We start from the raw sequence: 21,618 nt of genomic DNA on the forward strand, positions 1-21,618 counted from the left end.
AGTGCACAGAATTGCAGGAAAAATACAGCTTCCATATTCCATCATTCAGTCTCCTCACTTAGCAAGTTAAATCCCTCAAATGCTTCAGCTTGGTTTTAAAAATACTTAGTTTATTTCAGTGCATGCACAGGGTGACCAGACACAACGCATATTCATCAAATTCCTACAATATGCACGTGTCCAGACTTGGCATAAGGATATTGGGGTCTCTGATTTCAAAGTGTCAATCAGCTGTTTCACGCATGCTTGTCACCCACACTGTCCCAAGCACTGCACACACACAGACCACACCACGCTCCCCACAACATTCCCAAGCAATGGAAAGGATCATCCCTGGAAGGTACGAAAAGCAGTGCTGGGGTCACAAAGGTCCCAGTATCCACCGAACTCTCACAGTCAGAGCTGACCAACATACGATACCACTGAGATGCCTCCCGGGCTAGGTCAAGTTCGTGAAATTAAATTACAAAACAAGACAGTGCATGATCAAGACTTAAAGAGTGACTGCAGACTCAACACACAATGAAGTGCTTTGAAAAAAAAAAATAGATCCTAGCGAGGGAAGGATGGTCGGGGCAACAGTATGGGAAAGAATTAGAATCCAGTGGAAGAAGGCGTGAGCAACGGCAAAATGCAGAACCTCCAGGAAACCAGTGCAGTGTCCCTTTCCCCTGGAGAGCAGCAAAAGAGCGGCCAAGGTGGGGGGAGGGCAGTGGAGTCTAACAGGGCCTCCCATCCCAGACAACAGGAGCTGTGGTGAATTACAGCTGAACAGGTGAGTGTCCCACAGGACGGAAAAGCTGAAACTGGGGCGACCAACCAAGAGGCTGCACACAGGAAGAGGCACAGGGAAGAAGAGTGAGACAGAGAGGGAAATTCTTCCAAGTCCTCTGAGCTGTGCCAGCCCTGGGATGCTCACCAGGAAACAGGAAAGGAAGAGAAACCGAGTGGGCACGCACAGGCACATCCACCTGGGGGAACGGCAGCCCTAAGTGTCTTCTCCCCCCGGAAAGAGCTGTAGCCAACTCGCTGTCCAAGAATGGCTTCCGCTAACACCAGGTGACCTTCCCAACTCCAAGCACTTGCTACACGGCAAACACATTTTTAAAGAAAAAAAAAGATTCTCATTTCAGTTCTGCTTGAACCAAATCATTCACAAATGACTGAGTGAAAAGAGACCAACACAGTTTCAAGAATGTTCCTTAGTTTTAGGATGTCTAGGTTATCTGTCTCTTTCTCTCTCAAAATATGTCTGAAAATAGTAGCTAACCAAGTAACTGTTGTTGTTGTTGTTTTGTTTATTTAATTCGGGGTGGTCCAGAATGAGAAATATTTTCCGGAGGAGTTTTAACTCTTGAATCACAAACACAAGCAGAAACCCCTGTGATAATGAAACCAAGAAGTTACCATTGGCAAGTGCAGGGAATGTAACATTCGCTCAAGGTCATACCTGGAAAGATAGTGCACGGCTCAGAGACCAGCCCTGCAGACCTCCCAGCCTCAACTGGCCTCAACCCCAACCACAGCCCCATCTCTCAGCCCATGTTGGCAAGGCAAAACCAGAAACGAAGCTTTGCATGCATCTCAATGGTTTGCAGAAAACCTACCAACTTGTTACGATGCATCCTCTCCAGCAGTCTGGTAGGAGGGAAAGCATCGATGACTTCAATCATTACACTTGTGCTGTGGGCATTTGAAGTGGCTGCCAGGCACGTGACAGCCACTGCTCCAATTGGCTCAGACTGATGTCACTTCATTATTCAACTGTGTTTGTGTTTCGGCTTCCCTCTTTTCAGGGACTTCGGGACCTCACCCGGCCTAGTTACTTGAGAAGAGAAAGAGGAAGAAGCACGCCTTATGCAGTCATGAAGTGCCAAGCGTGCTTTGTGCTGAGCCCAGTGTACACGAGGAGAGGTGGTGGAGTGAAAGTTCAACCCACAGCACAATGGGGCTCTGCCTTCTGCACGGCCCGGGGAGGGGGACAGGAGGAGGAGCAAACGGCGGCTGCCGAGCCCTCAAACTGGACTGGCTTCCCGAGGCTCCCTCCACGTCTGCTCGCAAGCGGGAAGATTCAGAAACAGAAACCACAGCCCCCACCATGCTACAAGCCTGTGGAAATCACCCACGCTTCCGAAACACAGAGAGTCTTTCCCATTTACTCAAGTATGGCCTCTCTCCAAAATAAGAAGTCTTGATCTTCTTCACTAACTGTACTATTTTTACATTTAGCAACACGACCACCAGGAGTTGAAGCAATCCCTTTCTGATTTGGAAAATAAACAATTTATTCTGACTTCCTCCCCCCACCCCAATCTTCCATACGCTGAGTTACCTGAGAAATTAAAACCAAATTCAGAGAGTTCAAGCATCAGTAACTTGCCATGTTCAACTTGAAGGAGAGAGAGCCCTCATAAGAAAATGAATGAAGGAACAATGGAAAGACTAGCTTGATAAACCCAGCCAATCAGAAGACCCCTGACTCACTGCCAAGAAACTACACCAGCTTCCAGTATCAATGGGTCAAGTGCATTTTAAATTCTAAGCTGGGTTCCGTCATTCTCATGGGGATCTTCTAAGACAGGAACTTCTGTCATGCTGGGGCTTTATTATCCCCTAAGAATTGCAGTGACTTTAACCAAACCCATAAAGCCAGCTCAAACCTAAAAAATGCTTTTATTACCACACTCCTGCACTTCCCTGCTCTGGGAGCTAAGCCTGGGCCTGCGAGCAGGGCCAGGGACGGGCGGGCGCCACACAAGGTGACTGGCAAGCCGGCAGCAAGATAAGGCCTCAGGGCGCCCGGCTGTGAGCAGCACCCACTGGGTAACCGCGTGAGGGTGGCAGTCTCTGCAAAGAGAGGAAAATTTTCCACCTACCTGAAAGCCCAACATCTCTCCTCTTGTAGTCTCCCCGACTCGCTCTGCCTAGACTCGCCAGACAATTATTATTTATCTTTTATAGAGTGGCTCATATTGGCAACACACTCTGCACATATTTTAGCTTTTCACAAACTCTTTGTGGCATAGCTGCCAGTGGAGGGAAAAGGGGGTCGCACTGGCATTGAGGAGGCATTGTGAAGGTAAACACACGCGTGTGCATGCGTACGTGCAGGTGTGTGTCTCTCCGTGGGCTGGGCTGACAACTAATTCGCTTCCACCCCTTAACACTGCAAGTCTGGCTCATCGGCCTCAAGTTTCCTGAAGCTCCTTGGAGACACCAAAGCAAGCTGATGTGGTCTTTCCGGGAGCGGGTTAGTGGCTTGAGGCACAGGCTCATCAACAAATCAGCCCCATTCCTATCACTACAAAGGTAAGAAGAGCCACATCTCATGCCTCCACCTTGGTTTCGTCATCCTGATGTACAAACACGTGATACATGTCAGAGCGCCGAGCACATCTGGCCCCTTCCAAAATGCTCACAAGCCAGAAACCCAGCAAACAGGCCCTGGTAGTTCTGCCGTAGTCCACGCCCTACTCCATATCCACGTGCAGACACACTGTCAGCAAGATGAAATACTTAAGCTCCAAATGCAAAGACCAGAAGCGGCCAATTCTAGACAACAGGGCTGAAGACAGTGATGATAAAAGCGCACAAAGCAAATAAGTGGTTTTTTGCTTGTTTCTTAAAGGGCAACTATAACAAGGCATCAGCGGCTGTCAAAAGCCAGGACCCCAGGCCACGTGGCACAGTGCAGTGCCTCTCACTCTGAACGCTGCTCAACACAGTCGTGGGGACTTGAACACTCTCCTCCTGTTTTTTTATTGTGTTTTTCTTTGTTGAGTATGATCTATTTTTCTTCTAGTTCATGCACTTAACCTTCTTTTAATTTAATGCTGCCAAGTGACTGTAGCATGAACATTTATAAAGAAAAAACACACTGGAAGCAAACTGCATTACTCCAGCAGTTGTATCCCAAAAGGAAAAGGCACATTCAACATAGAAGCATACGTGAATGGATCAAATGAAGACCAGATTTGTCGTGGTCGTCTGTGTAAACCGAGGCCTTAGAACATGAGGAAGCTCCCAAAAGTCCATGGAAAAAGTGTATTAGGAAAAATACTACCCATGGATTTCAATGTTTTTGGCACCAAAACAAGTTGATCTTTTAATTCTATTTCCCCATGGACTTTTTTTTTTATTTGACAGACAGAGTTAGACAGTGAGAGAGAGAGACAGAGAGAAAGGTCTTCTTCCGTTGGTTCACCCCCCAAATGGCCACTATGGCCGGAGCTACAGGATCTGAAGCCAGAAGCCAGGTGCTTCTCCTGGTCTCCCATGCGGGTGCAGGGCCCAAGCACTTGGGCCATCCTCCACTGCCCTCCCTGGCCACAGCAGAGAGCTGGACTGGAAGAAGAGCAACCAGGACTAGAAACCAGCGTCCATACAGGATGCCGGCACTGCAAGGTGGAGGATTAGCCAAGTGAGCTACAGCACCGGTCCTCCCATGGACTTTTTGAAATACCCTCCTCCTTCAAGGAAAAACCAAAAACCCAAAAACACTGAAATGCCAGAGAGCCAGTGCTTAACTAAAGGTGTCCACACCTTCCAGGTAAGCTTATTCACATGTGGGAAATGACTCCATTTCCGCAAAATATCCACGCCATTACATTAATATTTGGGCTTGAATATTTTTTGTTCTGCATGCATTTAATGTATAAATTTATATAACTTATGATTTTAAAAGATGTAGAGGCATAAGAAAGTGATGTCTAGTGTTACGGTTGCAAGCATTTAAGTATCTGTCCATGAGAGTAATTTATGATGACACGGAAGGTCACCAAAGACATCTTTTTCCTTTTTAAAAGGAGCCTCAATTATCTCAGATGGGAAGCCCTGCCTCACGCACCTGAGAGTATCATTATCTGCTCAGAGAATGAAAGTACTTTCCCAGTGATGACTCTCGGTATTGAGAAAAAGCTGGATTACCATCATTAGATTCTCTTGAGTGAAAACAATGTGAAATGCCCTTTGGAAATATTTCCTTTAAAATGACTATTAGAGTATTAAATTGTATTTCTTAAAAGACCAGCTCCTTCACTAGCACGTAATTCACGTATCATGTAAAATTTCTCCTTATACTCCTGCGATGTTCGGCTATTTGGGGCAGATTTGTGTGATATGAAATTATCTGTGTATAAGTGTCTTGAAAACTGGAGAGAAAAGTGAGAATTACACATAAATCGAAGCTGCAGCGGTTCCCCAGGTGAACAGGCCCAGCTCTGAAGTGTTAACTTCAGAGGTGGAACTCAGTGAGTGTGTGTGTGTGTGTGTGTGTGTGGCCACCTTCTAAGCAGCATAAAAAGCAGGGACAGGCATCCCAAGAAGCACCATTCTCGAAACGTGTTCCGTGGGCCCCTGGGGGTTCTGCAGCCTGTCAGGGTGTCTATGAGAGCAAATGATTTTCAAAGCACTCCTGAGAAATGGTGCTCTAGTGTGCGGTGGTGTTTTCCAGAACCACTGTGACACTGGCAGCAAACTGAAGGTAAAAGCTGATATGAAAATCTAATTGCCTTCGATTATGCCATAATCCTTCCAGAATTTATTTGAGAGGCAGAAGAAAGGAGACAGACAGGGCTCCCATCCACTGGCATTCCCCAAATGCCTGTAACAGTCAGGGCTAGGCGGAGCCAGAGCGGGAGCCAGGACCGCTTTTCAGATTTCCCACACAGGTAATTGGAACTCTAGGGCATGAACCATCATCTCTGGCTCCCAGGTGGACATTAGCAGGAAGCTGGAATCAGGAGTGAGAGCCAGGAGTCAGACCCAGGCCCCCCAGTGTGGGATGCAGGCATCGTACCCACCAGGCTAAACACCTGCTCCTTAGGTCAGGTATTAGAGAGATTTTTGAAACACAATAAACAGGCTGCTGTCTACCCACACATCTGAGGGGTGGCAAGGGCACGCTATAGTATTCTTTTTCCCCAGCTAAACTATGTTAACAGGTGATAGGTTTATTGTCCTAAAATGAATAAACACATCTCTGTAGAATGATTATGCTTTAGTTCTCATATGGCAGACATCAATGGCTATAATGGGGTTTGTCTTAGCTCAGGGCACTGGGACAAAACACCATCCACTGAGCAGCTTTTTGACAGATCTGGTCCGGGGAGCCCAGGATCGAGCTGCTGGCAGACTCAGTGTCACGCGAGGGCCTCGCTTTGTGGCTGACAGATGGACAGTCCAGCTGTGGCCTCAGATGAGGGGAGGGACAAGGCTGGACAATTGAGCCAATCAATCATGTGGGCTGCACCCTCACAACCTAATCAATGCCCTGAGGCCCCGCCTCCTCACGCCAGACCTCGGTGATCAGGTTTCAACACTTAAGTCAGGCCACAAACACACCTACCACGGTGAGACGTTTACCAGCCTAAAGGGGTCCTGAGGCCACCAGCTCTGAAACCTGAGAGGATCCCATCCGTTCTAGGAAGGCAGCTCAGGCCAGATGAGTCCCAAAGACTGCTTTCCACGCCCAGGCTGTCCGCAGCCCTCACTCTCCCAGTGCACGTCTCACGAGAGGCCTTTCCGACTTCAAAGATCCAAGCCAAAACTCCTGCTCCACGGCCACGGCCACGGTACACCTCCCGAACAAAGCTCGTCCCAGCTCAGCGATGGGAGGGCTACTGGCACCCACAGTGTAGGGACTGGGGGTGCAGGTGAACCGAACAGTGCCTCCATGAAGAATTATCCAACCTAAATCCCGAGCAGTACAGGTCGGGTGGCTCTCTGCACAGCTGCTGAGACACTCATATCTCATACTGGAGCACCTGGTTCAAGTCTCAGCTCCACTTCCGATTTCTGCTTCCTGCTAATGTGCACCCTGGGAGGCAGCAGGTTACAGCTCAGGTACCCAGGTCCCTGCCACCCAAGCAGGATACCTGGATTGCGTGCCTGGCTCCTGCCGGTGGTCTGTCCCAATCTCAACTGTTGTGAGCATCTGGGGAGAGAACCAGTGCATCGGAGACACCTCTCTCTCTCTCTCTCTCTCACCCCTCCTTTCAAATAAAAACATGAAAATCAACATTGTATTAAAAATAAAAACACCAATGTCAAGAAGTCCAACACTGGTTCAAGCCACCAGCATCCTCTAACCACTTCTGGACCGGTCCCTCCCCTTACCACGGAGTGCACACTCCACGCAGCAGCTAGAGTAACTGCTGTAGATGGAAACAGAGCGTGCCACTGCGTGCTTCTCCCACCGCTGCCTTTCTCCTGCCCATCTAGTGAATCCTCACCCTTGGGGCGGCCGCTAAGCCCTCCCTGCTCCAGTCCCTGCCTACTGCACTGACCCATCTTTTCCTTCTTTTTATTTTTTTTAAGATTTATTTATTTATTTGAAAGTCAGAGTTACACAGAGAGAGGAGGAGAGGCAGAGAGGGAGAGAGGTCTTTGATCCGCTGGTACACTCCCAAGTTGGCTGCAACAGCCGGAGCTATGCTGACCCAAAGCCAGGAGCTTCTTCCAGGTTTCCCACATGGTTGCAGGGGCCCAAGGACTTGGGCCATCTTCTACTGCTTTCCCAGGCCACACTAGAGAGCTGGATTGGAAGTGGAGCAGCCGGGACTTGAATTGGTACCCATATAGGATGTCGGCACTGCAGGCGGCGGCTTTACCCATTACACCACAGCGCCCGCTGTGCTGACCCATCTTAAAACAGTGTTGCAGAATGGATTGTGCCCCCCTCACCCCTCATGTGACTTTTAGAGGGGGGCCCTTGGAGGAGGTGACATCAGGTTCAATGAGGTCACAAGGATGAGGCCCTGACACCAGAGAGTTGGTGTCCTTGTGAAGAGAGACAGCAGAGTACACAGCAGAAAGGTACCTAGGGAGAGAGGCCCCCCCCCCGGCATCGACCCTGCTGCCTCCCTCACCCTGCCGAACTACGAGAAAATCAACGTCTTCTGTTGGCAGCACCCAGAGCACACCATGCACTTTGTTACGGCAGCCAGAGCTGACAGCCTCCCTTCTCTGCCAGCGTCCGGCCGCACTGGCCCTCAGCCTGTGCCCAGCCTGCTGCTTCTGTTCTGCTCTGAACTTTCCAGGTCTGACCCCTCAATGATTCTCAGAGCTGCCTCTGAGTGACGGGCGTCAGGCAGCCTGAGCCCGTGAACAAGCCCATGCCACCTGTGCTGTGATGGCACTGCCCTGGCTTGCATTTCTTCCTGGGTGCCCACCACTAGCTTGCACCCCTGCCTGGGGGAGAGTGAAAAAGTCTTGTGCCTGCTACAGCAGGACAGGACTCCCCGGGATGCTCAGCATTTGTTAGCTTCAGCAGGGAGTGTACGCACCTGCCCCCGCCAGACCCGGAGTTAAACGGAGCATTTCCAAGCACCCTCTGAGCCTGTGATCTTTCAAGAGCTGTGAGGCCGTGGGAATGCACCATACCCCAGGCTCATCCCCGCCCCCCAACTCCCCACAGACAGCTGTCATGTTTGTGCCAGTCCCAGATTCCGCCGGGATCGTGCGGGAAGGGAGGGAGTAATTAACCGCAACATCCACAGTGAGTAGTTACTCCTAATCCTTCACCCCAGGGAGCAACAAGTCTCAAAGTTACGTGGACAGATGGGCCCCGGGGAAAATCACTATGCAGATGCCTGCTGTCCGCTCTTGGCCGCCAGAGAGCAGGTAAGGACAGGCCTGGGTCACGGCCGTGAGACTTAACAGGCCACTCTGCAAGGACCCAACTCCGATCTTTGAAAAGGGAGTTCTGGGGGCCTGTGTTGTAGCTGCGTGGGTAAAGCCACAGCCTGCGATGCCAGCATCCATGTCCTGGCTGCTCCACTTCCCATCCAGCTCCCTGCTCATGGCCTGGGAAAGGCAGCGGAACATGGCCCAAGCCCCTGCCACCCACATGGAAGACCCAGATGAAGCTCCTGGCTTCCGCCTGGCCTAGTTCAGGCTGTTGTGGCTATTTGGGGAGTGAACCAGCGAATAAAAGATCTCTCTCTCTCTCTCTCTCTCTCTCTCTCTGTAACTATTTCAAATAAATAAACACATCTTAAAAAATATTCTACAAGCAAAGATCTGAAGTGGAAGGAGCAGGACAGGTAGGGTTGGGGGGTCACACTCAGCAGATCCCGGAGTGCCTGGCAGGAAGCAGGCCAGGCTGTTGGCTTTGGAAGAGTCCAGAGCTCCAGCATGGGAGGGCACGTGGCCTCAGACGTACACACCAACGGGAGAGAGGAGCTGCACGCGTTCTACCACTTCCATAGATAATTCGTTCAGAATCAAGATAACAGGCCCAGAGCTCAGCCAGGGTGCAAGCAGAGTGTGGCAATGGCACTGCAAATGTACCCACAAGTACCGGAGCGGGATGGCTGCCCCACACAGCGTGAAGCTCCCTCCTCCTCCATTATGGACCCAGTGGTGGCAACGCTTCGAATTTCTCTGCCAAGGATGCTCCAACACACAGCCTCGCAGGCTCCAGTACTGTGGCCCACATGGGCTCCACCCTACACTCTGAGAGGTGGGAACGAGAGGTAACCCCAGTCTCCTTCCCTCTCTCACTCCCCTCCCCACAGCCAACCTCTTCCAAAAACATCAAATATTTTCTTCCACAAATAATTGCAATAGGATGCCATAGCTTTCCCCAAACAGACAATAGCATGATTGTGCCCCGTGTGCCAGGGGCCCAGCCCAGCCCAGCACAAAGAGCAGCTTTCAGAGGCCCAGCCTCTCGCCTCTGCAGGAGAGGGGGCACATCTCCCCTCCTCACTCTTCACCAACTCCATTGGGCCGACTCTTCCCTGACCCCAGTTCTTCCAGAGGAGAGTTCGTGTGCGCTAAGATCCACATCACACCATTCCGCGCGGGCGACAGCTTTTAAACTTCTTGTTACACTCCAAACTGACTCTAAATTGCAATAAAACATATCGGAAATGTCTTCTTTTTACAGCTTCTATCTTAACACCGTTTCAGAATTAATCGGCGTTCAGTGCAGAGAGTGCTGTACTACCAGTTACTTTTCCAGGTCCGAACAACAAACGGGCTGGACGAAAGGACAAGACTGACCACTCACAGCTGCTACTGGGAAAACAGACCCTCCGGTTTGTAAAAACATCAAGCACTGAGCTTCCTGTCTGGATTTAAGTTTGGTTTTTCCCCAGAGATACAAGGAAGCACATCAGCCAGCAATGTACGTATTTGCCGGCTATCATGTTATCATTAAGGAAGTTCAGTTCAACAGCCATCTCTGCACTTCCCACCGCCCAGAAATTCACCAACCCAGAGACAGAAGGCGGCTTCCTCTCCCCTCCTCCGTGGTCTTTCTCCTGGTTCACTTCTCTGCGGCTCTTTTAATTGAAATGCACTGGAGATCCACAAGGCAAGACACTAAGGAGCCCCCCGAAAGTCATCCTGGGAGCACACACGTTTGCTTCTAAAGCCATGTAAACAAGGCTGCGGAGAGCAATGCTTCCCAGGCGTAGAAGGGGCCTCGCCGGCCTGCGCTCGCAGCACAGAGGAGCTGACGCGTGCTTCAGAGCCGCCGCCTGGCTTCTCCGCAGGTCTGGTGCGGTGAACACTCCGCAACCCTGAGCGCCATCCATCGCAAGCTCACGGGAGATGCCGGTGTACTGACCGTCTCACAGACTGTCTTCTCACGGTGTGCAAAACATTCGGGATCTGCTTCTGCCTTTGCTTGGGGCTTTGGCAGTGAAAGCAAACAGACGCCAACTGTGGTGACCTGAATCTACGGTGCACCGCTCAGCCGCTCCACTGGGCCTGGGTGCCCAAAGTCATTGTAATTTTCTCGTTATGGAGCCACAGCGATGGGCGGAGTTCCTGTATCTTTAACCCGCTTCACCCAAGAAGGCAATTCTTGATATGCAGGGTTTCATATCTTTTTCTCTTTTAAGATTTATTTATTTATTTATTTATTTGAGAGGCACGGTCACAGACAGGGGCGGGGGGAGGGAGGAAGAGAGGGGAAGAGAGAGAGAGTTCTTTCACTGCTGGTTCAATTCCCCAAATGGCTGCAGGAACCATCACTGTGGGTCAGCAATGCTCCCACGATCCACCTCCCCATTTAGCTCATCACGAACTCCCCACAATGGAGATTTACTTGGGTTGGCGTTGGTGTCCGTCAGTATGCAGTTCCTCTACGGAGCTCATGCCAAACCCTGTGGCAGTCCTAGGTGCCCCTGTCCTTTTTCTACCTACACTCCATGGAAGGGCAGTGGGTTTTTGCCGTATTAACAGAACTCAACATGTGGACCTTAATTTAAGCAAATAGGATGGAAGCTGGGAACCCATTGGCAGCACTTCCCTCTAGCACAGCTGGGTCCCCTGCGGGCACTCACCGCGGGCTGCCCAGGTACTCCTGGGTCTCCCGGCACAGCCCCGGTGCAGCCTCTCCAGTGGCAAAGGCAACGAGTGAACGCTGGCTCTCAGTGTTCCTCAAAATCCAAATCAGTCTCCTCTGGGGTTGAATCCAGCAACTCTAAGGCTATTATATCTGGTGTCTACCCAGCGGCTTTATGAAAACATGGAGGGGAAAAATGGCCACTTGAGAGTCTGCGGCTTCACTGGCAGCTCCCCGCGGTGGCTCCCATTCCTCGCCTGTCAGGTCAGGCAATGCTCCCGATGCCCAGGGCCCTGGCACCAAGCACGCCTGTCGGGCCAGCAGGACTTGGGAGGCAGCAGAGCTCACGCCGGCTTTGTGGCTCTTCTCCCAGACGGAGCTTAGCAGAAGCCATCCCTTCCAGGTTCCCAAGAGCAAGGGGTGAGCTACAGGGTGCAATCTGGGTCTCTCTGGGCACGGTGAACCCAAGCTTCAACCCACCCAGTGCCCTAAAGTGGCCACACTGGCGAGTCCCTGTGCCACCCTGAGCCACCTCTGTCCCCACTACAGGCAGGGCAGAGTCAGGGGGCAGGGCAAGGCTGCCCCTGGAATGTCAAAGGCCCCAGAGAGCGAGCCCTGGAATCTGCTTTTCCACACTTGACTGCAGCCCCAGATGCCTCAAGGATGGGGACATTCAGGATGGGACAGCTGGGAACTGTGGGTAGGAATCTTTCAGGAACAGATCTGCCTGGGAGCCCTGCGTGGTCCGAGGTTCCTGCGACCATAAGGGCTTCAAGGTTGAGCCCTACGTCATGTTCAACATCATGGCCACAACACAAAAACCATAATGGCCTACAGTGTGTTCTCCACGAGCCGGTAGTAGATTTATCTGCTTATGTCTCCCCGTGTTGTTGGCGACACGAGCACAGTCACTCCACGGAAATAATCAGAGAACAATCTTACAGCCCCAGCTCTTGCAACGCAAGACCACTGCACAGTCCATATCAAAAACTGAAGTGAAGTAATTACAGTTTCTCCCAAAGCTGGAAACACGTCTTTTGAGGGAGTCAAAAACTGGTAAGAGAAGTATCTTTCAACTTTAGGTTTCATAATTAATACATTTTTAAAAGATTTATTTATTTGAAAGGCAGAGTTACAGAGAGGTAGGGGCACAGAGAGAGAGAGACAGGTCTTCCATCTGCTGGTTCACTCCCCAAATGGCCCCAACAGCCAAAGCTGAGCCCATCCAGAGTCAGGAGCTTCTTTGGGTCTCCCACGTGGGTGCAGGGGTCCAAGGACTTGGGCCATCTTCTGCTGCTTTCCCAGGCCATAGCAGAGAGCTGGATTAGAAGCGGAGCAGCCGGGACTTGAACCAGTGCCCATATGGGATGCCGGTGCTGCAGGCAGCAGCTTTACCCACCATGCCACAACGCCAGCCCCAATACATTTGTTCACTGTAGTTAATTTGGTGGCTAGCCAATATCCTAATGACTTATTTTTAATGTGAATAGATTTGTACAGCACCAAATGTGACTCTGCCTTTGGCTGTTCTAAGCTCTTCACAGGGAGTACCCCACACACCTCTCTGTCCCATGCTAGGCTGCCCTGGGTTCCTTTCGTAAACATGCATTTGGCATCGCCGCTATCACAACTCCAATACTGCACAGAAATGCTACCTCGGCCAGCAAGGAATAATGTTCACTGGAATCACTTGTAGACTTCTCCAATCAGGAGGAACGTTTGCAATGCGAGCTTGTGGGTCAAATATTTGGACTAAAGTCACAAACATGATTTCGTAGCTGCGCTGTTCCTTCAGAACTTGCTGTGTGTGCGACGTGGAGAAAATCCTACTACTACTAGGAAGAAAGAGCAAACGGGGTGGGAGGGCAGGACAGACATCAGCGATGGGAAGCTACTGACCAAGCCACGATGGCTCCATGCATTCAGACAGCATCGTACCCGTGTTCCAGGCCCAGCTTTAAACTCCTCACATGAACAGTCCATTGAAACCTCACAACACACCAATCCCTCAAGGTGGGTCTCCTAACTGACAGAGCTAGGATGGAACCCATCTGGTAGCCCAGACCCTGCCCTTGGACCCTGCCCTGACTCAGAGAACGCAAATCTAAACCACGCCCAGCACCCAAATTTACCTCTAACCAGCTCAGCACAGCCCCGTGCCTCTGGTACCTGAAAGCACTCTGTTTACCGCATTATGCTGTGCAACAAGGGAAGTACTACCAACATCCAGGCGGAGGGAGGTCCCGAGGGACAGAAACCCCATCCCATGAGCACACGACCCGGTTCATCCGCTAACGCGCCCAGGATGTGGCCGGTGTTCCACGCTCTACTCAGAGGGATCTGCGCTTTACAATTAGCGTGTTTCCAGTTGCTAAGGACGTGACAACTAGCTCTAAGTAACGTGGATGTATAAAGACCCCACCATGCCGCCACTAACAGAGCAGCTTCTGGGATGGATGCCTGTGAGCCTGGCCCAGGGCCCCGGGGTGAGCAGGGCAGTGCCTAGAGAACACACCACATCAGCCGTCCCCAGCGTTCTAATCTGCTCGGTGCACGCAGCACCAGCCTGTCAGTTTAGGGTCAGCTGTGCCCTAAATTTCTTATACACTACAATCCTCAGCTTTGCCTTCTGCCATTTCAACTGTAGACCGAAAATATTACATGGAAAATCCAGAAACAAGCAATTCATTTCCATTCTGGCTGTTCTGAGTAGCAGGATGAACTCTCACAGTGTTCAGCTCTGTCCTAGCTGGGACATCATCCCCTTGTCCGGCCTCCCCAGCCCATAGACCCTACACACCCATACCTACCCGTCACTCACTCAGTCGTGGTCTCAGCCACCAGACCGCCTGGCGTGGCATGGTGTGGCAGCTCTTGTGTCCAAGCAACCCTTATTTTCCTTAGTAACAGTCCGAAAGTTCAACAGTAGTGATGTCGGCGATCTTCTCACAGTCAACAGTTTTAAGTGTTCTTGTTATTACTTGTTATTCTCTTATTGTGCCTCATTCATAAATTCAACTTTATCACAGACACGCATTCATAAGAGAAAACACAGTTATACGGGATCTAGCACTAGCCACAGTTGCAGCCATCCGCTGGTTATCTCAGAACCTAACCCCTGCAGATAAAGTGGGGAGGGGTGGTTGTATCAACATCTACTTTCCCTTTTTAGAGAGAGACAGAAACAGACAGAGATCCATCTGCTGATTCGCTCCTCAGATGCCCACCACAGCTGGGGCTGGAGCCAGGAGCCAGGAACACAAGCCAGGTCTCCCACGTGGGAGGCCGGGACTCTGTCCCTGGGGCCTCACAGGGTCTACATTAGCAAGAAACTGGAGTCAGGAGGAGAGCGGGGCACCACAGCCAGACGCCGCAAGGTGGGACACAGGCATCCCAACCGCGAGGCCCAGCACCCGCTCCTGTGTCAACCTTGTACGGATGCCCGGCCCCAGCGCTGGGGTACACACATCTGTGGCTGTGTCTCACTGAACGCCAGGAAACGGACTTTTCCGGCCACAGTGCTGCTCCTGGTTTCAACACGCAACCACAGGAAGGGTTAAGAGAAAGAGCTATCCTCTTCACAATGCCGAAAATGCTGAGAGCATTTCCACAGGCTTCCAGCAACACCAGTTAGGAACTGTTTATGTAATATGTATTCCTACAAATGTCACTTACAGGGAGGGGCTCCCTCCCCGCAGTCAGCTGGGATGTAAACTGTTCATCATCAATAAGCAACTGAAGAGGCAGGGGAGGTACTTCAAGCCCAAAGACACCTGTCGAGGTGGCCCCTGACAAGTATGGCCAGTGAGCTGGCCTGTGCCAGTCCCCTTGAATCAGCTCAGACATCACACAGAACCCGGTGCAGCCGAAGTGGGCTGGGCAGGTGGACAAGGCATTGCAGCTGAATTCCTGCCTTAGGGATCTCTGCAAAGCAGCTCCACACTCCCCAAACCTTGACCCACGCTATATCCTGCATCCCTCGTATTAAACCCGAAATAGTAAACAGAAGTGTTTTCTGGAGTTTGCTGAGCCATCGTAGCCAGCTATCAAACTGTGAAGGGAAATTTCTATAATCTTCAACTTTGTAGACAGGATATGTGCACACCCAGTACTTGCAGCTAACATCTCAGTGAGGGGGGAAGTGTGGGACTGAACCCTAAAACCTGCAGAGTCTGCTGCTAGCTCTGGGTATTAGTGCCAGAAGTAGCTCAGTTGCAGGGCGCCCAGCTGGTGTTTGGAGAACAGGAGAACTGATGCCGCCATGGAAAAAACCCACACATTTGGAGTCAGAAGTGTTGTGAGCGGAAACAACTCAGAGCCCTTTATGTGAGTTTACAAAGAAATAATTTACGGTAATGACTTACTTATCAGAGTTATTTAGGATGTTATTCTAGAGTTTAAAGGCCAAGACTAAAGACTTAATTAATTAAACAAGACAATCAAAGCAAAGACTTCCTCCTGACCCTCCTTGGGTTTGCACAAGCTGCTACTGGACTACTAAAACAGACGCAGGGGCTGCGTGCAAGGGAGGGGGTGGCGCGCAAGAGTGCCCCGGGGGGCCTGGAATGAGTCACACACACCACACACACACACACACACACACACACACGCACACACACGCGGGCACCTTCTTGAACAGACTACTATGGAAGCACACTGAAATGCAGGGCGCCACGGGAAGCCCAGGCTTGTTGCAGCTCTGCCCAAACACAGGAGTGAGTGAATGGGCGCCCACTTGAAGAAAGGCAGTGCCTCAGAAACGCTCGCCCTAAGCGAAAATCCGCCTTTAGCAAGGGATGGGAATAAGGCCTCTCAGATTTAACCTTGTGTTTTCTTAGCTGCCCATGTTTCAGGGGGCGTGTCTAACAATTAAATCTCACCTGCACGTTGGCGAGATCTGCCAGGAGTGCTCGACCAGTAACCCTCGGTCTTGGGTTTTGGGTCACTGGGGCAGATGTTCGATGCAGTGGTTAAGAGGCTGGGCTGCTGTGGAGGCCAGTGTTCCCTACCCCAGTGCCTGTCTTGGCTCCACTTCCCACTCCAGCTGCCTGCTGAATGCACACCATGAGAGGCAGCGGGTGGTGGCCTGAGTACTCGCGTCCCTGCCACCCATGTGGGAGACCCAGACTGGGCTCTGGGCTCCTGGTTTTGGCCTGCGCTGGTCCTGCCAGTTGTAGGCATTTCATCAGTGAACCAGCACGGCCTGCCTGTCTCTGCCTTTCAAGTAAATTTTAGAAATTTTTAATTTTTTCAAAACAGCCCCTCCCCCCAAAAAAGAGAATACCCTCAAATATAATGAGAATTTCAAACTTGGGCAAATAATGATCCTGTGTTTTATCTGTGAGAATTTACCATTTCTTTTAAAAAATTCTCTGCAGCTCACTGGCTCTGCCAGCACACGGATTAGTAAGCTCCTTTCTGACGGTCAGGGCAGTCTTGGCACTGCCCATCTGAGCATCACCACCCTGCAGGTCCCAGTGCACCTACTGTGCCTCTCAAACCACAGAGCCACCTGCTCACTTCCTCCCCCCACCTGCGGAGTGCCACCTACATGCCTTGCCCTAGTCCCAAACCAGGCTTCAGGGTGGTGGCTGCAAGAAACACTATTCAGACATGGAAGATTACTTTGCAAAAGGGTGTGGTACTGCCCTAACTAGACACTTCTTAGCATTTGAGAACTACTGAGAAGCAAGATTTTTTTAAAACAAAAAAGTTCCTCTTAATGAACAATAATGTAATAAATGTCTGGAACAGCTATGTATTTCCATGGCATTCTTATACTCTATCCACTGACAATACGTGAACACCGGTTAGCCCGCAGTGGAATATAAATGCATTATTGAGACCTGTACATTTTTAATTATCTTCAAGTTACTGAATCCAGCTTTAAAAAAAACAGCAGGGAATCATTTTTTCATGAACTCAGCTACAATTAAAAAATCATTAGTTTAGTATCTACTTAAAATGGAAACAATTACCAATAGAACATATTACATTTACTTCTCATTTTCTGTAGCACAACTCCTATCTAGGCAAACATAAGGAATTGTGTACAGAAAAAAATGAAGGAACAAACAGACCCCTAGGGGGTATGACTCACTTAAGACCACCAACTTACGAGAGCAAACAAAAAAACAGAGGATGATATAAACAAAAGTGGTTCACAATTTAAAAGTATTACATAAGTCATCCCCATCTGCAGTTCCCAGCTAAGTTCTACGGGAAAGCTTTGTGGGTCTGATGCTCCTATCTCCAGAATGCTACTACCTCAACCATGACACACCTGGAACCTGGGGCCAACTTCTGAGCTTCATGGAAAATCGTTGATCAAAACCCACAGAGAGTTATTTTACTGAGAGAGAGAGAGAGAGAGAGAGAGCCAGTTCACCTACGATCAGAATTTATGATGCCACAATGCAGGGGAAACACACAAAATGCATTCCATACAGACATGCACTGATGTTCTCGGTTGTTTAAAGGAAATCAGTGCCCCGCATGTCAACATATTTTGACGCACGAGGTTTTATAATAGTGCTCTGGGTTACCAAGAAAATGACCCATTATTAAACACGGCAAAGTGCAATCAATCCATGAGAGGAAACATTTCAGTATCAGGTGCCCTGAGAAGCCTCCATCACTCGGGAAATCAACCTCAACAACAAACAATTCCTGCTTCGATGGTGCTAGATAAATCAATGCACGTGTAGATGTCTGCGCGCACACAGAAACTGCAGCCACAATCAGCACTCTGCAGACGTGGATCTGTGTATACTAGTGGCCCTCGTCTTCCAGTGTTAAATTCTCAGGCTGTATACTTCGCTCCAGAAGTTGCTGTGGGTCACAACATCTCTGAAAGTTCTCCTGATCTTTTTTTTCCCCTTAATTTGTTTTCAAATATTTATTTATTTGAAAGGCAGAGCTACAGAGAGGGAGAGACACAGAGGAGGAGAGAGAGGTCTTCCACCTGCTGGTTCACTCTCCAAATGGTCCCAACAGCCAGGGCTGGGCCAGCCCAAAGCCAGAGCTGCAGGGGCCTAAGTAATCAGACCATCACAGGCTGCCTTCCCGGGTTCACCAGCAGGGAACTGGATCAGAAGTGGAGCAGCCGAGACTCAGACCAGCACTCTGATACGGGATGCTGGTCAGGAGCAGCACCTCCATGGCCCACAACGCTCAGCCTGTCCTGATCTCAGGGCTTGGCTTTCTTGCTTTCACTCTGGCCATTCTCCGCCCCCAAAACCAAACCAAACCAAACCACAGCTTCCTCTAGTCCTGGGCTCCTCATTCCTTCTTCATCCCTACCTCTCTTCCGTTTTCTATGCATCTTTCAGGAACAGGAGTCGACAGTTCCTGAGCCGCTGGACAATCCAGCAGGAGCTCCTACCAGGGGAGTTTTATCCCCTGTGCTCCGGCCACCCAGTGCAGCAGCCTCAGACCTCACACTTGCTTTCCCTCTTTGGAAATGCTTTGGTCTGCAGCCCTCTGTGACATTGTATCTCAAAGGACCTCAAATCACCAAAGCAACCTTGAGCAAAAGGAGCAAAGCTAGACATGTCACACTGCCTGAGTGCGAAACAGAGCACAAAGCTACAGGAATCAGAATGGCATGAAACAGACACACAGACCAAGGGAACAAAACAAAGTACAGAAATAAATCCATGCACTTAACAGCCGACTGAGTTTCAACCGAGGAGCCAAGAACACATACTTCAATAAATGGTGCTGGAGAAACTGGATGTCCACACGCAGAAAAAAGAAATCAGAACCTCTCTTTCTTGCCTTACATAAGAAATCAACTCAAAATGGAATAAAGCGGTAAGACCACAGACTATGGAACTGCCAGAAGAAAGCAGAGGGGGAATGCTTCGGGACCTGGGTCTGGCCAGAGGTCTGCTTGACTAAGACCCGTATTTCTTACTGCTGCTCTTTCTCAACCTTTCTCCATCCTAAAGTCCCGCACGGGTCTAAGTGTTCTGCCGTCATCTGCTGTTAGCCCAGGGCTATAACCATGTCGAAGACCCTCCCACACCTCCCACACCTGTTCCAGCTCCCTGTGACTTATTCCTGATAAGGCTCCCAACCAGACTCCACACATTGCTACGCCGCAGAGCTGACACACACCTTGAGCCTTTCAGCTCATACTCCCAGGTAGCTGCATATGGCGGCACTGTGTTGGCTGTCACCCGAGACCAGGGACAAGCCGTATCCAAGACTCACTCACTATAAACAACAATCACGTCTTCAACCCATTCCCTCTCACACCTTCCTCTGCGGCAACTCAGTGGAAGCACAAGCAACCGCTCCTCCCTTTCCTTTTGTGGTAAGAAGGCTCAGCTGCCATTGCCATGCCTAAGACAGCCCAGATGTGGCATTCCAGATTGGGGAGGGGCCAGGCGTGGGCACAGAGCCCGCGGAGACAGAGCCACACACATGGGAGGGAAGCCACAGGGCCCCAAGGAAAGTGACTTTAGTGAGCACTGGCAGGTACCTCCGTCCTTGCTGGGACATGGTGCTTCTGTGTGACCACCAATCGTGTTTACACAACAGCAAAACCTGGGCAGCAAGAGTGAGAGACTGTTGGTCCATCACCACCTGGATCTTCTTTGTGAATGGCCCCGGAGTCTTACGGCACCCACCTGCGGCGGGCAGTGGGCAGTGGGGTAGGTGGGGTTCTCCAGTCTCGGTGTTCAGCAGAACAACATTGGAACAGAATTAGCCTCCATACGTGCGGCTACAGGGCCTCAAGCAGGGAATTCGCTTCCCCAGAAGCGCTCAGAAACACATCCCCAGCACCTGAAACTCGGGGAAACATGGCCCCAGGGTGGTCGGCACGGCTGGTCCGTCCGGGATCTGCTCTGTTCGTTCAGGCTCTGTGCTCAGCCACGAAGGAAGTGCCTCTTCCGGGCCTCTGTGAGGACTGAGGCCCGTTGTGGGGCAGCTGTGACCAGGCCAGCCCTCGCCCGCCCGGGGTGTTTGTTTTCAGAGGTTCATTTACGGCCCAGACAATGGCTGCCCTCTTTGTTGGGCCCCAGCAGGAAGCAGGCAGGAGAAGGACCAGCACAGTCACACAGCTTCCAATTCAGGTTTTGCTGGCCACAACAACAGGGCCTCAAGTGCCAGCAATAAAGAGCCACCTCGGGGGAGCAGGGCGGGGCCCAGGGCAGGGAGGCTGGCACACGCAGTCCTGGGCAGGCCCCAGAGAGAAGTCACCTCCCCACACCCACTCCACTCTCACCGGCTGCCAGGGATCCGGGCCTGAGCAGGGTGAACGCACCTGCCCTCCTCTTGGGTGGCAAGGGCAGGGAGAAGTGACTCAGGCCCCCAGCGGAGGCCAGGCCTCCCCTGCTCTCAGCTCGCTGCTCCTTCCCCCCAGCTAACTGAGCAAGCACTCGGTTTAATGCACACACAGGCTTAAGGCCTGATCTTATCCACAGGTGCACAGGGGGTAGCGGGTGTCCAATCCAAATCGTCCAAAATGAACAGTTCTGCGGAAGAACGCCTGGGCTGGACGGCTGTGAGTGAATGAAACGTGTCACCCAATGGCTGGTGTAACACAAGCCCTCCCCTCCCCCTTCTGGGCCCCATTCATAAAAAGCTCCAGCAGCTGCAGGAACAGGGACTGGGTGAGCGTCTGTATTTTCCAAGAAGGAGGAAAACAACTGAGACAAAGAGACGCTTGGATCCCACGCCCGGGGCTGCGACATCTCTGGGTCTCCTGGTCTCTTGCCACAGGCACAGGGACTGGAGGGCGTTCTGCAGAGCAGCTTGTCAAGGGTGGGGGGCTCCTGCCCAGATTCCTATCTGCCAAGCCACACTCCCCATCCTTCACCTCCCTGAAGTCTTATTATCACTTTAAATCGGGGGTTCTTCTCTGTTGGTAAAATGGGGGCTGCCAAAGTGGGTGGAGATGACCACCCCCTTCAAAGAGATGGAACGCTTCAACTGGCTGCTTGCAAACTGACATCGCCACACTCAGACTTCACTCAGCCTGCTGGAAATCCAAGGAGGGAAGGAACAACTCATTTTTTTCTGATTACAAACAACAATCAAGATGCTGCACCCTGGCAAACGTTCTCCCTCACGCAGCCCTTTCTCCACGGCTGCCCTCCCAGCCCAGCACCTGCCACCACCTTGAAGGCCCAGGGAGGCCGGTTCTTCCAACAGAACAAGCTCCATGAAGGCACCAAGTCCATGTGAACTTTTCACTGTGATCAAAGAGGTCATCCAAGTTCTGAGATGCAGCACCCTTCTTAGACACGGTGTGTGCTCTAAGGTGCCAGGAAAGGGTTTTTGCTGTTGTTGTTGTTGTATAAGATTTT

General features: G+C 51.0%; 1 protein-coding gene across 4 annotated transcripts in view; it reads right to left on the reverse strand.

Annotated features, from left to right (window-relative positions):
* The window catches only part of IGF1R (insulin like growth factor 1 receptor), a 250,880-nt gene that overhangs the window by 103,874 nt on the left and 125,388 nt on the right, over nucleotides 1-21,618 (reverse strand). The window contains exon 1 of one of the 4 annotated variants that reach the window (XM_089311124.1): nucleotides 1,612-1,672. The exons of the other annotated variants lie outside the window; for them this stretch is intronic. Within the exon in view, the coding sequence (XP_089167250.1) occupies nucleotides 1,612-1,657 (46 nt within the window). The 5' untranslated portion in view covers nucleotides 1,658-1,672. Of the gene's footprint in view, nucleotides 1-1,611; nucleotides 1,673-21,618 lie in introns of those variants that run through there. 4 annotated transcript variants of the gene reach the window in all.

This window comes from Oryctolagus cuniculus, chromosome 12 (assembly GCF_051225735.1).
Source record: "Oryctolagus cuniculus isolate XC-2025 breed Fujian yellow rabbit chromosome 12, ASM5122573v1, whole genome shotgun sequence".
NCBI classification, from domain to species: Eukaryota; Metazoa; Chordata; class Mammalia; order Lagomorpha; family Leporidae; genus Oryctolagus; species Oryctolagus cuniculus.